At 44.7% G+C, this 14541-nt stretch overlaps 1 protein-coding gene across 1 annotated transcript in view; it reads right to left on the reverse strand.

Moving 5' to 3' along the window:
- gucy2f (guanylate cyclase 2F, retinal) overlaps positions 1–14541 on the reverse strand; it is a 213056-nt gene that overhangs the window by 156200 nt on the left and 42315 nt on the right. The window contains exons 6-8 of the mRNA XM_072576829.1: positions 11928–12024; positions 7187–7321; positions 3642–3722 (exon numbers count right to left, since the gene is read on the reverse strand). Of these exons, the coding sequence (XP_072432930.1) occupies positions 3642–3722; positions 7187–7321; positions 11928–12024 (313 nt within the window). The remainder of the gene's footprint in view (positions 1–3641; positions 3723–7186; positions 7322–11927; positions 12025–14541) is intronic.

Consider the following 14541-nt stretch of genomic DNA (forward strand, 5'->3'; position numbering starts at 1 on the left):
TGTCATGTAGCCTGCAACAGCCCTCGACACGAACTACAACACCACTGACCTTTGTGTCATCGACAACCTTACTAACCCACCCTTCCACTTTCTCATCCAAGTCATTTATAAAAACTACAAAGAGCAGAGGGCCAAGAACAGATCCCTGTGAGACACTACTTCCAGATGGAATACTTTCCACCCACTATCATTCACTGTCTTCTTTCAGTCAGCCAATTCTGTATCCAGATAGCCAAAATTCCTTTTATCTCATACCACCTAACTTTCTGAATGAACCAACCATAGGGAACCGTACCTAATGCTTTACTGAAATCCATAGCACGCTCCCAACTGCTTGATCTTCATCAACTTGTCTCATCACATCCTCAAAGAACTCAATAAGGTTTGTGAGGCATGACCTGCCCCTCACAAAGCCATGCTGACTATCTTTAATCAAACTATGTTTTTCCAAATAGTCATTAATCCTATCTCTCAGAATCCTTTCCAGTACCTTGCTTACCACAGACATAAGACTGACTGGTGTGTAAGCCCCAGGGATTTCCCTATTCCCTTTCTTGAACAGAAGAACAACATTCGCTTCCCTTCAATAATCCAGTACTACTCCCATGGAGAGTGAAGATGCCAAGATCATCACCTGAGGTGCGGCAATCTCATTCCTCACTTCCCGTGGTAACCTTGGATGTATCTGTTCAGGCCCTGGGGACCTGTCTACCTTGATGCTTCCCAGAATTTCCAGCAATCCACTTTCTTAATATCAATCTGTTAACCTGGTCCACAGTGGTCTCACTATCAAAAGCTCCCTCTCTCTAGTGAATACTGAAGCAAAAAAAACATTTAGGGCCTCCCCACCTCTTCAGACTCCAGGTGCAAGTTCCCTTCACTATCCCTGATTGGCTCTACCCTCTCTCTGATTATTTTCTTATTCCACACATTTGTGTAGAATGCCTTTGGGTTTTTCCTAATTCTTCCCATCAAGGCTTTTTCATGTCCTCTCCTAACTTACCTCAGTCCATTTTTGAGTTATTTCCTAGCTACCCTGTAATCCTCTAAAGCTGTGCCAGATCCTTGCTTCCTCAACCTTAAGCAATGTTACTTCGTAACTTGATGAGAAGCTTCTTTTCTCTTGTCATCCAAGGCTCCTTCACCTTACCATTCCTTGACTGACTCAGTGAGACAAAGTTATCCAATGTGGGAAATCATGTCTCACAAACATGATTGAGTTTTTTGAAGAAGTAACAAAGAGGATTGATGAGGGCAGAGCAGTAGATGTGATCTACATGGACTTCAGTAAGGCATTCGACAAGGTTACCCAAGGTTAGATCTCATGGAATACAGGGAGAACTAGCCACTTGGATACAGAACTGGCTCAAAGGTAGAAGACAGAGGGTGGTGGTGGAGGGTTGTTTTTCAGACTGGTGGCCTTGTGGAGTGCCACAAGGATCGGTGCTGGGTCCTCTACTTTTAGTCATTTACATAAATGATTTGGATGCAAGCATAAGAGGTACAGTTAGTAAGTTTGCAAAATTGGAGGTGTAGTGGACAGCAAAGAGGGTTTTCGCAGATTACAACAGGATCTTGGCCAGATGGGCCAATGGGTTGAGAAGTGGCAGATGGAGTTTAATTCAGATAAATGTGAGGTGCTGCATTTTGGGAAAGCAAATCTTAACAGGATTTATACACTTAATGGTAAGGTCCTATGGAGTGTTGCTGAACGAAGAGACCTTGGAGTGCATGTTCACAGCTCCTTGAAAGTGGAGTAGCAGGTAGATAGGATAGCGAAGAAAGCGTTTGGTATGCTTTCCTTTATTGGTCAGAGTATTGAGTACAGGAGTTGGGGGGTCATGTTGCAACTGTACAGGACATTGGTTAGGCCACGATTGGAATATTGCGTGCAATTCTGGTCTCCTTCCTAGCGGGAAGATGTTGTGAAACTTGAAAGGGTTCAGAAAAGATTTACAAGGATGTTGCCAGGGTTGGAGGATTTGAGCTCTCGTGAGAGACTGAACAGGCTGGGCCTGTTTTCCCTGGAGTGTCAGAAGCTGAGGGGTGACCTTATAGAGGTTTACAAAATTATGAGGGGCAGAGATAGGATAAATAGGCAAAGTCTTTTCACTGGGGTCGGGGAGTCCAGAACTAGAGGGCATAGGTTTAGGGTGAGAGGGGAAAGATATAAAAGAGACCTAAGGGGCAACTTTTTCACGCAGAGGGTGGTACATGTATGGAATGAGCTGCCAGAGGAAGTGGTGGAGGCTGGTACAATTGCAACATTTAAGAGGCATTTGGATGGATATATGAATAGGCAGGGTTTGGAGGGATATGGGCTGGGTGCTGGCAGGTGGGACTAGCTTGGGTTGGGATATCTGGTCAGCATGGACGGGTTGGACCGAAGGGTCTGTTTCCATGCTGTACATCTCTATGACTCTATGACTCGCAACAAGTGTGTCTTAAACAGCCTCTACATTTCTGTTATGCATTTCCCATAGAACAACAGTTCCTACTTAATCTCCACAGCTCCTGCCTAATAGCAGTGTAATTTCCCCTCCCCCAATTAAATACCTTCTCATACCGTCAGTTCCTATCCCTCTCCATGATTATGAGACAGTGTGGTCACTGTCACCAAAATGTTCTCCCACTCAGAGTTCTGACACCTGGCCTGGCTCGTTGTCAAGCACCAAATTCAATTTGGCCTCACCCCAAGTCAGCCACATGTTGAGTCAGGAATCCCTCCTGGACACACCTGACAAAACTGCTCCATCCAGACCATCCGCACTGAGGAGGCTCCAATCAATACTGGGGAAGTTGAAGTCAACCATAACAACAACTGTTACATCTGCATCTTTCTCAGATCTGTGTCCAATCTGTTCTTCTATCCCTCTGCTGCTATTGGGCTGGGGAGAAGGTAGCTGAGAGTCCCAGCCCCCACCCCCCTCCCATTTATCTCTCCACCCCCCAGGCTCCCAGCCTCATTCCTGATGAAGGACTCTGGCCTGAAACGTTGATTTTGCTGCTCCTCGGATGCTGCCTGACCTGCTGTGCATTCCAGCAACACACTCTCAACTATAACCCATCTACCTTTTTCCTGTCCCTGAGGTGAGACTACCTCCCTGTAATTCCCTTCTATTACCCCCTCTGCCTCCCGAATGATCCAAACTTCATACAATTCCATCTCCAGTTCCCTAACGCGGTTTCCGAGAAGCTGGAGTTGGGTGCACTTCTCCAAGATGGTGACCCTTACCCTCCACATCCTACAGGAGGAGCGTGCAACTGCATTACATCCATTCCCACTGTACTGAATTCCCACAGAGACTATTGAAAAAACGAGTAACCTTACTGAATCGGCACACAGAAACGTTTTCTTTGGTTAGCGGAAGAGAACTGATCAAAGAGCAGGTTTTAAGAAAGATCCTTAAAGGAGGAGGAAGAGGTGGAGAGATGAAGTGAGGCATAGTCATAAACAGAAGCAAGTGAGAGATGGACCAAAGACCATTATTGGAGAAACATGGACGGTTATAGGCTTGGAGAAGGATTTCAGAGACAGGGACTGATAATGCCAAGAAGAGAACTGATTAAAGAAATGAGAATTTTAAAATATCTGTGTAGGCTCAGTTACAGGGCATGTGCCCCTATGTCCATGGATTTACCTTTCTCAGTATGTTTGTTGTAGATTTCTGTACCTCACAGAGACTTCCAGATGCAAATTTCTTTAGCCAGACCCAATCCCCCTGTTCAAACAAGAAACATATATTTCACACAGTGCAAACCATCTTTCAAATACAAACTTGAACTGAAATTAACAAAAGTCCAAAAAATATGGGAGCAGAAGCAGGCCATTCGGCCCATTGAGTCCATTCTGCCATTCAATTTGATGATGGCTGATCTGATAACCCTCAACTCCACTTTTCTGTATTCACCCCAGAATTGCTGATTCCCTCTATTGCATCTGAGAATGGAAATTAAATACACTGAGACGAAGCTGAAAAAGAAATGGTAAATAATCCAAACAGAAAGCAAAACAAGGACCAACAATCTTATAGATGTTAATCTAAGCACATACCATCAATTACAGAGCAGCAATAGACAGAATCATAGGATGTTAGGTTCAGAGGACATTTACTAGATTGGTGTCTGTGATGAGTGGATTTTCTTATAAGCAAAGTTTGGGCAGATGGGGCTTGTGTCTGCTGAGAAGAGTGAAGAGTGACTTGATTGAAGTGTGTAAGATCTTGAATGGTCTTGGCAAAGTGGACATGGAAGGCATGTTTCCTGTTGTGACTCAGTCCAGAACCAGGGGACACCCTGTTAGGGCAGAGGTGATGAGAAATGTTTTTCTCTCAGAGGGTTGTGCAACTTTAGAACTCCCTTCCTCAGCTATTGGATCATTGACTGTTTATAAAGCAAAGGTGGGTAGAGTCTTGTCAGGCAGGGGGCTCAATGATTATTAGGGATAGGTAAAAATATAGAATTTGAAACACAAACAGACCATCCTTAATCGTATTGAATGATGGGCTTGATGGCCAAATGAACAATACTGCTCCTAATTTATTTATTTGTATGTTCAAACGCTGGGCTAAGTAGTCAGTGGTGTAGAATAGATATCAATGTGATAGTATCTAATAAGGCTTCATCTTGACTACTGCATCCAGTTCTGGTTACTAAGAAGCAAGAGAGACACTTAAGCACTGAAAGCTTTGTGAGAGTTGTGAGATAAAATGTCCCTTTCTCATCCATTTTACACGATTGGACAAAGTCAAATTCTGCCTTGAGATGACCAAGACGTCACCTTCAGCACAACATTTAGTCAGTGCTTCTCAAACATCATTGGTTGAAGTGAACCATTTAAAAATGGATTAGTAATCACATCCTCCCATCAACTCCAATTAAATTTTAATATTATATAATTCTCATCATATGAATGTGCTGCACAGTTCTAATGTTTTTCTTTTCAAGAGAAAAGGTATATCAGAGGCTGTATATATATATCTGCTTCCCTCAGCAGGGTCAGTCATCTACCCAGAAGGCCAACCCTGCTCAACAAGGGTTATTATTTCATGTAGGGTTAAAATCTGGATTACACCTCTTCCCACCCTACCTCTTGCAAAAATGCCAACCCGTATTCCCAATTCCTCCGCCTCCGCCGGATCTGCTCCCAGGAGGATCAGTTTCACCACAGAATACACCAGATGGTCTCCTTCTTTAGAGACCGCAATTTCCCTTCCCACGTGGTTAAAGATGCCCTCCAACGCATCTCATTTACATCCTGCACCTCCGCCCTCAGACCCCACCCCTCCAACCGTAACAAGGACAGAACGCCCCTGGTGCTCACCTTTCACCCTACCAACCTTCGCATAAACCAAATCATCCACCGACATTTCTGCCACCTCCAAACAGACCCCACAACTAGGAATATATTTCCCTCCCCACCCCTTTCCGCCTTCCGCAAAGACCGTTCCCTCCACGACTACCTGGTCAGGTTCACGCCCCCAAAAAACCCATCCTCCCATCTTGGCACTTTCCCCTGCCACCGCAGGAACTGTAAAACCTGCACCCACACCTCCTCCCTCACCTCTATCCAAGGCCCTAAAGGAGCCTTCCACATCCATCAAAGTTTTACCTGCACATCCACTAATATCATTTATTGTATCCGTTGCTCCCGATGCGGTCTCCTCTACATTGGGGAGACTGGGCGCCTCCTAGCAGAGTGCTTTAGGGAACATCTCCGGGACACCCGCACCAATCAACCACACCTCCCCGTGGGCCAACATTTCAACTCCCCCTCCCACTCTGCCGAGGACATGGAGGTCCTGGGCCTCCTTCACCGCCGCTCCCTCACCACCAGACGCCTGGAGGAAGAATGCCTCATCTTCCGCCTCGGAACACTTCAACCCCAGGGCATCAATGTGGACTTCAACCAATTCCTCATTTCCCCTTCCCCCACCTCACCCTAGTTCCAAACTTCCAGCTCAGCACTGTCCCCATGACTTGTCCGGACTTGTCCTACCTGCCTATCTCCTTTTCCACCTATCCACTCCACCCTCTCCTCTCTGACCTATCACCTTCATCCCCTCCCCCACTCACCCATTGTACTCTATGCTACTTTCTCCCCACCCCCACCCTCCTCTAGCTTATCTCTCCACGCTTCAGGCTCACTGCCTTTATTCTTGATGAAGGGCTTTTGCCTGAAACGTCGATTTTGAAGCTCCTTGGATGTTGCCTGAACTGCTGTGCTCTTCCAGCACCACTAATCCAGAATTATTATTTCATGTATTGATACATCCCGGTGATTTATGGCCTGAAGTTTGGAAGATATTATGCTAGATTGCTAAGGGCTCAGAAAAAGGTGGCACAAAATATCACTCGAAGTTAAGGTGAGAATGGAGTTCAGGATCTGCTATTCATTACAACTGTACTTGCCGGGTTTGTGGGTTCAATCAGAGGAAGTTGGAATCATTTGAGAGTTTTTACAATGCAGCACATGACAGGGAATCTGAGATATAGGTAAAGGAATGAAACTCCACACTTGTAAAGTTAGTTTTCAGGAGAGATGTGGTTTGGCAATAATTAAGACTTATCATGTTGTTGAAAATGAGCTAACACTACAACAACAATTACAGAAATTGCTGGAAAAGCTCAGCAGCATCTGTGGAAAGAAATTAGAGATAATTTTTGGGTGCAGTGACCCTTCCATAGAGCTAACCCCACAGTGGACAAGTGTTCCTCTTCCTCTAATGTTTAACGTGTACATCTCAACCAGACCCTCCCTCAGCCTTCTGTGCTCTAAGGAAAGCAAATCCAGCTTATCTCTTCTCTCAGACACTGCAGAGAGAAGCAGATACAGCCATCTCACTGATATACAGGTATGATAACTCAGTGGCCAGCAATGTATTTGAGTGCTGAGCTTCTCCGAGAGATGCAGTTATGATGAGGCTTATGGAGGGGCAGGGAAACTGAAATAGAAAATTCAGAGATTTTGCCCATTTTAATCAGATGTATGTGGATAAGGGAGATTACCACCTGATTTACTCCTTAATAATGATGGGTATCGAAAGCCTCAGCCCAGTTCCTGTTGCAAAATTCAAGCTAATATCAAAAGATTATCACCAATCGGGCATTCCAGAGTGAAATACATGCTCATAAACATATTTGTAACATTCTGCAAACCAACAGCCTGAGAGCAGGAAGAATTTACCTCATACAGTGCTACATTAGAATTCTCATGGTTAACTGTACTGAGGCTTTTGTCCGAAAATGAGTGAGCTCCAGATATGAGACTTTTCCTTTCAGATACACTTCTTCCATCACTCAACTCGTCCAGATTTATTTTCTAGATTGAGATATAAAAAGATACATGATTTTTAATAAAAAGTAGTTTTTCAGGTGGGGCTTGTTACTGGCAAGGTTGACATTTGCTGCACTTCCCCGGTTGCCCCTTGAGAAGGTGGTGGTGAGCTGCCTTCTTGAACCATAATTTGGAGATGCTGGTGTTGGACTGGGGTGGACAAAGTTAAAAATCACACAACACCAGGTTATAGTCCAACCGGTTTAATGGGAAGCATTAGCTTTCGGCACAACTACCCGATGAAGGATCAGCGCTCTGAAAGTTAGTGCTTCCAATTAAACCTGATGGACTATAAACTGGTGTTGTGTGAGTTTTAACTTCTTGAACCATTGCGACTTTGTCATGAAGGTACACACCAATAGACAATAGACAATAGACAATAGACAATAGATGCAGGAGTAGGCCATTCTGCCCTTCGAGCCTGCACCGCCATTCAATATGATCATGGCTGATCATTCCTAATTAGTATCCTGTTCCAGCCTTATCTCCATACCCCTTGACTCCACTATCTTTAAGAGCTCTATCCAATCCTTTCTTAAAAGAATCCAGAGACTGGGCCTCCACTGCCCTCTGGGGTGCTGTTAGGAGTTCCAGGATTCTGCCCCAGCCAATATGTCCCGATGGTGGGATGGCGTGTGACTCCTAGCAGCATCCCAGAGATTAAATCTTTAGGTTCTTGACAATCCCAGACAATTATGGAGATTTAAAATTGCTGTTGTGTTGCTGTGCACCAGTAGGGTGGTTAGTGGTTGACCACATAGTGTCTACCCTGTGTGGGCGTCAGAGGGCAGCATGGTGGATCGGTGGTTAGCACTGCTGCCACACACCACCAGGGACATGGGTTTGATTCCAACTTTGGGTGACTGTCTGCATGGAGTTACACATTCACTCCATGTCTGTGTGAGTTTCCTCTGGTTTCCTCCCTCAGTCCAAAGATGTGCCGGCTAGGTGGATTAACCACGGGAAATGCAGCGTTACAGGGATTGGGTGGGAATTTCTTCAGAGAGTTGGTGTGGGCACGATGGGTTGAATGCCCTGGTTCCACAGTGTAGGGATTCTATGCGTGGGCTGGTTGGGGAATGGCTTTGTCCGTGACTTGACTGGAACAAAGAAAAGAACAAAACAAAATCTCCAGAAGATCTGTTCTCATTTCCGCATCAACAACCTCCTTGTGTCCAAAGTCTAATCCTCCTGATCTTGCAGAAGGTCCGTGTTCACAATAAAAGATCGAAGCATTACCTGAAGACCGTGACTGACTGCAGCTACCAGTGATCAGTCAGTCACCTTTCATTCAGCACTGTGTTGACTTTAACCATGAACCATGTTGGTGTGACACATTTTCACGGTCAGACTAATGCATTCACTTCAGTAAGTGGACATTAAGGTCCAAAATACAATGAAAAAGCACATTTCCCTGGAGCGTCGGAGGCTGAGGGGTGACCTTATAGAGGTTTATAAAATCATGAAGGGCATAGATAGGAGAAATAGACAAGGTCTTTTTCCTGGGATGGGGGAGTCCAGAACTAGAGGGCATAGGTTTTGGGTGAGAGGGGAAAGATGTAAAAGAGATCTAAGGGGCAACTTTTTCACACAAAGGGTGGTACGGGTATGGAATGAGCTGCCAGAGGAAGTGGTGGAGGCTGGTACAATTACAACATTTAAAAAGCATCTGGATGGGTATATGAATAAGAAGGGTTTGGAGGGATATGGGCCGGGTGCTGGCAGGTGGGACTAGATTGGGTTGGAATATCTGGTCAGCATTGATGAGTTGGACCAAAGGGTTTGTTTCTGTGCTGTACATCTCCATGACTCTACCAAGAGGCCATACACTTCACAGTGCTCTTTAGAAGAGCTTTTTAATAAATCCAAAAAATCCTTAAAGAATTGTGGATGCTGGAAATCAGAAGCAAATATAGAAATTGCAGGAAATGCTCAGCAGGTCTGGCAACATCTGTGGAGAGAAAGCAGAATGAATGCTCTCAGTCCAGTTCTGAAGAAGGGTCACTAGACCTGAAACGTTAACTTTGCTTTCTCCCCACAGCTGCTGTCAGACCTGCTGAGTGTTTCCAGCAATTTCTGTTTTTGGTTCCAGTTAATCCATTTTCCCCAAAGCCCTGTGATGTTTCTATTTCCTCTTTTGGGTCATATATCCGATTCCTTTCTCATCTGTTTCCACCAGACTTTCAGGGAGTACTTTGCAGATAATCATAACTTGCAGTATGAAAAAAATCCCTTCTTTCTCCTTCCTGTTCTTTTGCTGCTGAACTTCCAGTTGAGTCCTCTAACAACTGACCGTCCGGCCATTAGAAACAGTTTGCCCATATTGACTGAACTCCAAACTTGGATATCACCACCCGTCTGGAATTTAAATGCAGCTCATTCAATACATCTGGAATAAAGGGAGTGGAGATCAGAAGCTGTCAGATTGCAGTGAAACCCATCTGGTTCACTAACATCATTCTTCGGAAAGGATGGACAAAATTGACCCAAATATTGGCCAATGGTTCACTAAAGAGTGAGGGCTTACTGAGATTTGCATTCCGATGTTAGTAAGTTGCAGAATAACCGACCAGAAAAGGATAACGGCACAAAGAAGGAAAGGCTATTCCACCTTCCTTAACTCTCATCTAAACATCCATCCCACTGCCTCCTACTCCAATTCATTCATTCTCAGGAGCCCAAACAGCTGGAAATCTCAAACTTTCCTTCACCTTCATTCCCTCTTTCATTCTGAACTTTTCTAAGCTTGCAGTGGATACAGGCCTGCCTGGAGCTGACTTAATACCAGCTGCAGTGGCAATGATGTCTGTACATGGTCACTAATTATCTACTCCAGGGTCTCAGCTTGATCAGGGGTTAGGTAGGATTATCATCATCCGCCCTCCCACTGATTAAATCCCCTTCCTGCCTTCAATCTCGCCACCAGAAAGAACAGAGGATAATGGACCTTTCCATAGAAACCAGCCAATTGGCCCAACTGCATGGTACCTTCTCCAAACCCCCTCTCTCTCAACCCATCAGCAAGTCCTGCCATCCTTATGATTGTCATCACATTCTTACCTCACCTTCCCTCAAACTCCCCTCAAACCTGAGCTTCGAATCACTGAAGCAACGAATGGACTCAACATCTGAGATCTTTCTTCAGCCATGTGGACCTTGCCCCTTTATTACATTCAGAAACTAATAAAATGGGTTCCAGGGGCATGGGATGGAAATGTACAATTTTCAGCAAAAATTGATAGCTGGATGGGTTGAAGAATTGGCACCTCACCCACCATCTTATTCTCTCTCTAATGCCAATGCACAGTCACAGCAGTGTGTACCATCCAAACAATCCGCTGCAGTAACTCACCAAGGATCCTTTGACTTCACCCCCCAAACCTGCAACCTCTACCATTTGGAAGGACAAGGGCAGCCAATACATGGGAGCACCACCATCTCCAAACCACTTAGCTTCCTAATTTGGATGTATGTCACAGTCCCTTCAATATTGCTGGGTCACCTTCCTGGGTGTACATACTGCACATGGATGGCAATGGTTAAAGAAGGCAGCTCAAAGGCAATCATGGGCGACAATTAAATGTTATTATGCAAAAGTGAGGACTGCAGATGCTGGAGATTAGATTCGAGAATGTGGTGCTGGAAAAGCACAGCCTGTCAGGCGGGTTTCGAGGAGCAGGAGAATCAATGTAGGAAAGAGCATTCCTGATGAAGGGCTTTTGCCCAAAACGTCGATTCTCCTGCTCCTTGGATGCTGCCTGACCTGATGTGCTTTTCCAGCACCACACTCAACATTAAATGTTACTATTGCCAGTGATGCTCACATTGCAAGATCAACGAAAGAAAAATAAGTATTGTTGAAACAGGAGACGGATTGTTTGTTGGAGCTTTTCATCTTGCACTCATCAGGACAAATGCAAGAAAGCCAAATTTCAAAAGTAACAACAATCTATATTTTGTGAGAGATGGATCTAGTTAGTTGGCAAGTTGAATCTGATTGGTCAAGACATGACCATGGAGAATCATAGAATCCCTACAGTATGGAAACAGGCCATTTTGGCCAAACAAGTTCACACTGACCCTCTGAAAAGTAACCCACCCAGACCAACCTCTTACCCTATTACTATACATTTACCTCTGACAAATGCACCTAACCTACACATCCCTGAACACTATGGGCAATTTAGCACGGCCAATTCACCTAACCTGCACATCTTTGGATTGTGGGAGGAAACTGGAGCACCCAGAGGGTACCCACATAGACACAGGAAGAATGTGCAAACTCCACAGACAGTCGCCCAAGATTGGAACCAAACCCAGGTCCCTGCTACTATGAGGCAGCAGTGCTAACCACTGAGCCACTGTGCCAGAGAGGGATTGTCCCTGATTTTTATTAACTCAAAAGTTGAATTTGTTAATCCCAATGGGTATCTTCACCCTATAACAAACTCAGCGTGTGGAGTATAAGCACAAGTATTGACCAGTTAGGCCAAATGGCCAGTTTCCATACAATGGATAAAAATGTTCATATTCTTTCCAGCACCATCCTGCAAAGCAGTGTCAGGAGTCAGAACCAACGCAATACACCAACCTTCTTGCTGAGCTGTGGATTGATGAAGGTGAGATCTTCAAGGGTCATTATGATCTTGTTTGGCCCTTTCACCATCTGGATCATCTGGATTCGCCGTCTGGAGTGAGAAGAGTTTCAGTTTGTATTACTGCACTGCAAACCTTGCCTTTGTGAAAGGAGTATCATGCTGAACCATTTACTGTAGCTCTTTGTGAAACTTCCTTATGTTGTGAATAAGAGGGAACCAGCAGATATACAACACTTAGATTTCCAGAAGGCATTTGATAAGGTACCAACCAAAGGTTATTACCGAAAATCAAAGCTCATGGCATAGGGGGTAAATGTTGGCATGTATGGAAGATGGCCTGGCTACCAGAATGCAGAGAGTAACTGGGTCATTTTCAGGATGTTAAAGATGTAGCAAGTGGTGATCCACAGGGACCAGTACCAGCACCACAAGTTTTAACAATTTGTGTAAGGGACTAGGGTGACCTTATAGAGGTTTATAAAATCGAGGGGCATGGATCGGATAAATAGCCTAGGTCTTTTCCCTGGGGTGGGGGATTCCAGAACTAGAGAGCACAGGTTTAGGGTGAGAGGGGAAAGATATAAAAGGGACCTACGGGGCAACTTTTTCATGCAGAGGGTGGTACATATATGGAATGAGCTGCCAGAGGAAGTGGTGGAGGCTGGTACAATTACAACATTTAAAAAGCATCTGGTTGGGTATATGAATAGGAAAGGTTTAGAGGGATATGGGCCAAGTGCTGGCAAATGGGGCTAGATTAGACTGGGGTACCTGGTAGGCATGGACAAGTTGGACTGAAGGGTCTGTTTCTGTGCTGTACATCTCTATGGATCTATGACTCTGTGACTAAGTTGAAGGGACAGAAGGTATTGGTGCAAAATTCACGGAAAACACAAATAGCTAGAAGAAAGTAAGTTTTAAAGAGGCTACAAAAGGGTATGCAGGTAGGTTGAATGAGTGGGTAAATATCTGGCAAATTGACCATAAGATATGGAAGCAGAATCAGGCCATTCAGGCCATTGAGCCTGCTCCACCATGCAATCATGGCTGATATGTTTCACAACCCCATTCTTCTTCCTTCTCCCTGTAACCCTTCACCCCCTTGACATCAAGAAACTACCTCTGTCTTAAATACACTCAATGACTTGGCCTCCACAGCCCCTGTGGCAATGAGATCCACAGATTCACCACCCTCTGGCCAAAGAAATTTCTCGTCAGCTCAGTTTTAAATGGCTGTCCCTTCATTCTGAGGCAGTGCCCTTTGGGTCCAGGTCTTTCCTAGTAGGGAAAGCAACTTCTCCACACCCACTCTTTCCAGGCCTCTCAGTATTCTGTAAGTTTCTATGAGATTCCCCCCTCATCCTTCTAAACACCATCGAGTACCCCCTCCAAAGCCAGCACATCCTTCCTTAGATACAGGGCTCAAAACTGCTTGCAATATTCCAAAGTACAAAGACCAGAGCACAATGTTAAAAGAAGAGAAATTTCTCATTTTGTCAGAAAGAATGAAAGGAAGCACGTTCTCTAAATTGTGAGAGATTGCAGAGCTCTGAGGTACAATAGGATCTGGTTGCCCTGGTCCATGGATTGCTGAAAGTTCTATTGCAAGCACAACAAATATTACTGTCTTTCATGTGCAGAACTGAATGCAAAGGTAAGGGGATATGCCTCAGGGCATAGACTACATAGTATTGGAACATGGGAATGAATCAGATTAGAGCAGGCCATTTACAGGTGAGGTGGTTTGGCCATGCTACACTGCCCATAGCATCCATCTGCAGGCCAGATGGGTTAGTCATGGGAAAATGTAGGGATGGTGGTGGGTCTAATTGGGATACTCTTTGGAGGGTCAGTGTGGATTAAATGGGCCAAATGGCTTGCTTCCACACTGTAGGAATTTTGTGACATTTCCTCATATTCCTTTTGTCCTGAGTAACTAGAAATCTGAAAGCAATAACTCTAGGAGTTGGACCACATTTAGTGTAGTGTGTAGTCCAGCAGGATTCCTTAATTAAGGAAGGATGTACATGCATTGGAAGCAGTTCAGAGCAAGTTTCCTAGACTAATCCCTGGAATGGATGAGTTACTTTATGAGGAAAAATTGGACAGGCTAAACTGGCAGAGTTTAGAGTAAGAGATGACTTGATTGAAACACATAAGCCCCAGAGAGGATCTGACAGTGTATATGTAGAAAAGATATTTCCTCTCAGTCATGATCCTATTGAATGGTGGAGCAGGCTCGAGGGGCCGAATGGCCTACTCCTGCTTCTATTTCTTATGGTCTTATGGGAAAATATTGAACTGGAGGATACTGTTTCAAAAGATGCATGCTTAAGACAGAGATGAGGACATTCTTTTTGCTCACAATGTCATAGAGTCACAGAGGTCTACAGCCCAGAAATAGGCCCTTCAGCCCATTGTGGCTGCACCAGTCCAAAACAACCACCCAACTATTCCAATGTCATTTTCCAGTTCTTGGCCTATAGCCTTGTATGCCTTGGCATCACAAAAGCACATCTATATATTACTTCAAAGTGATGAGGGTTTCTGCTTCTCCAACCTTTACAGGCAGTGTGTTCCAGATTCACACCACCCTCTCAGGAAATG

The sequence above is a fragment of the Chiloscyllium punctatum genome, chromosome 9 (genome assembly GCF_047496795.1).
Source record: "Chiloscyllium punctatum isolate Juve2018m chromosome 9, sChiPun1.3, whole genome shotgun sequence".
In the NCBI taxonomy this organism is placed as follows: Eukaryota; Metazoa; Chordata; class Chondrichthyes; order Orectolobiformes; family Hemiscylliidae; genus Chiloscyllium; species Chiloscyllium punctatum.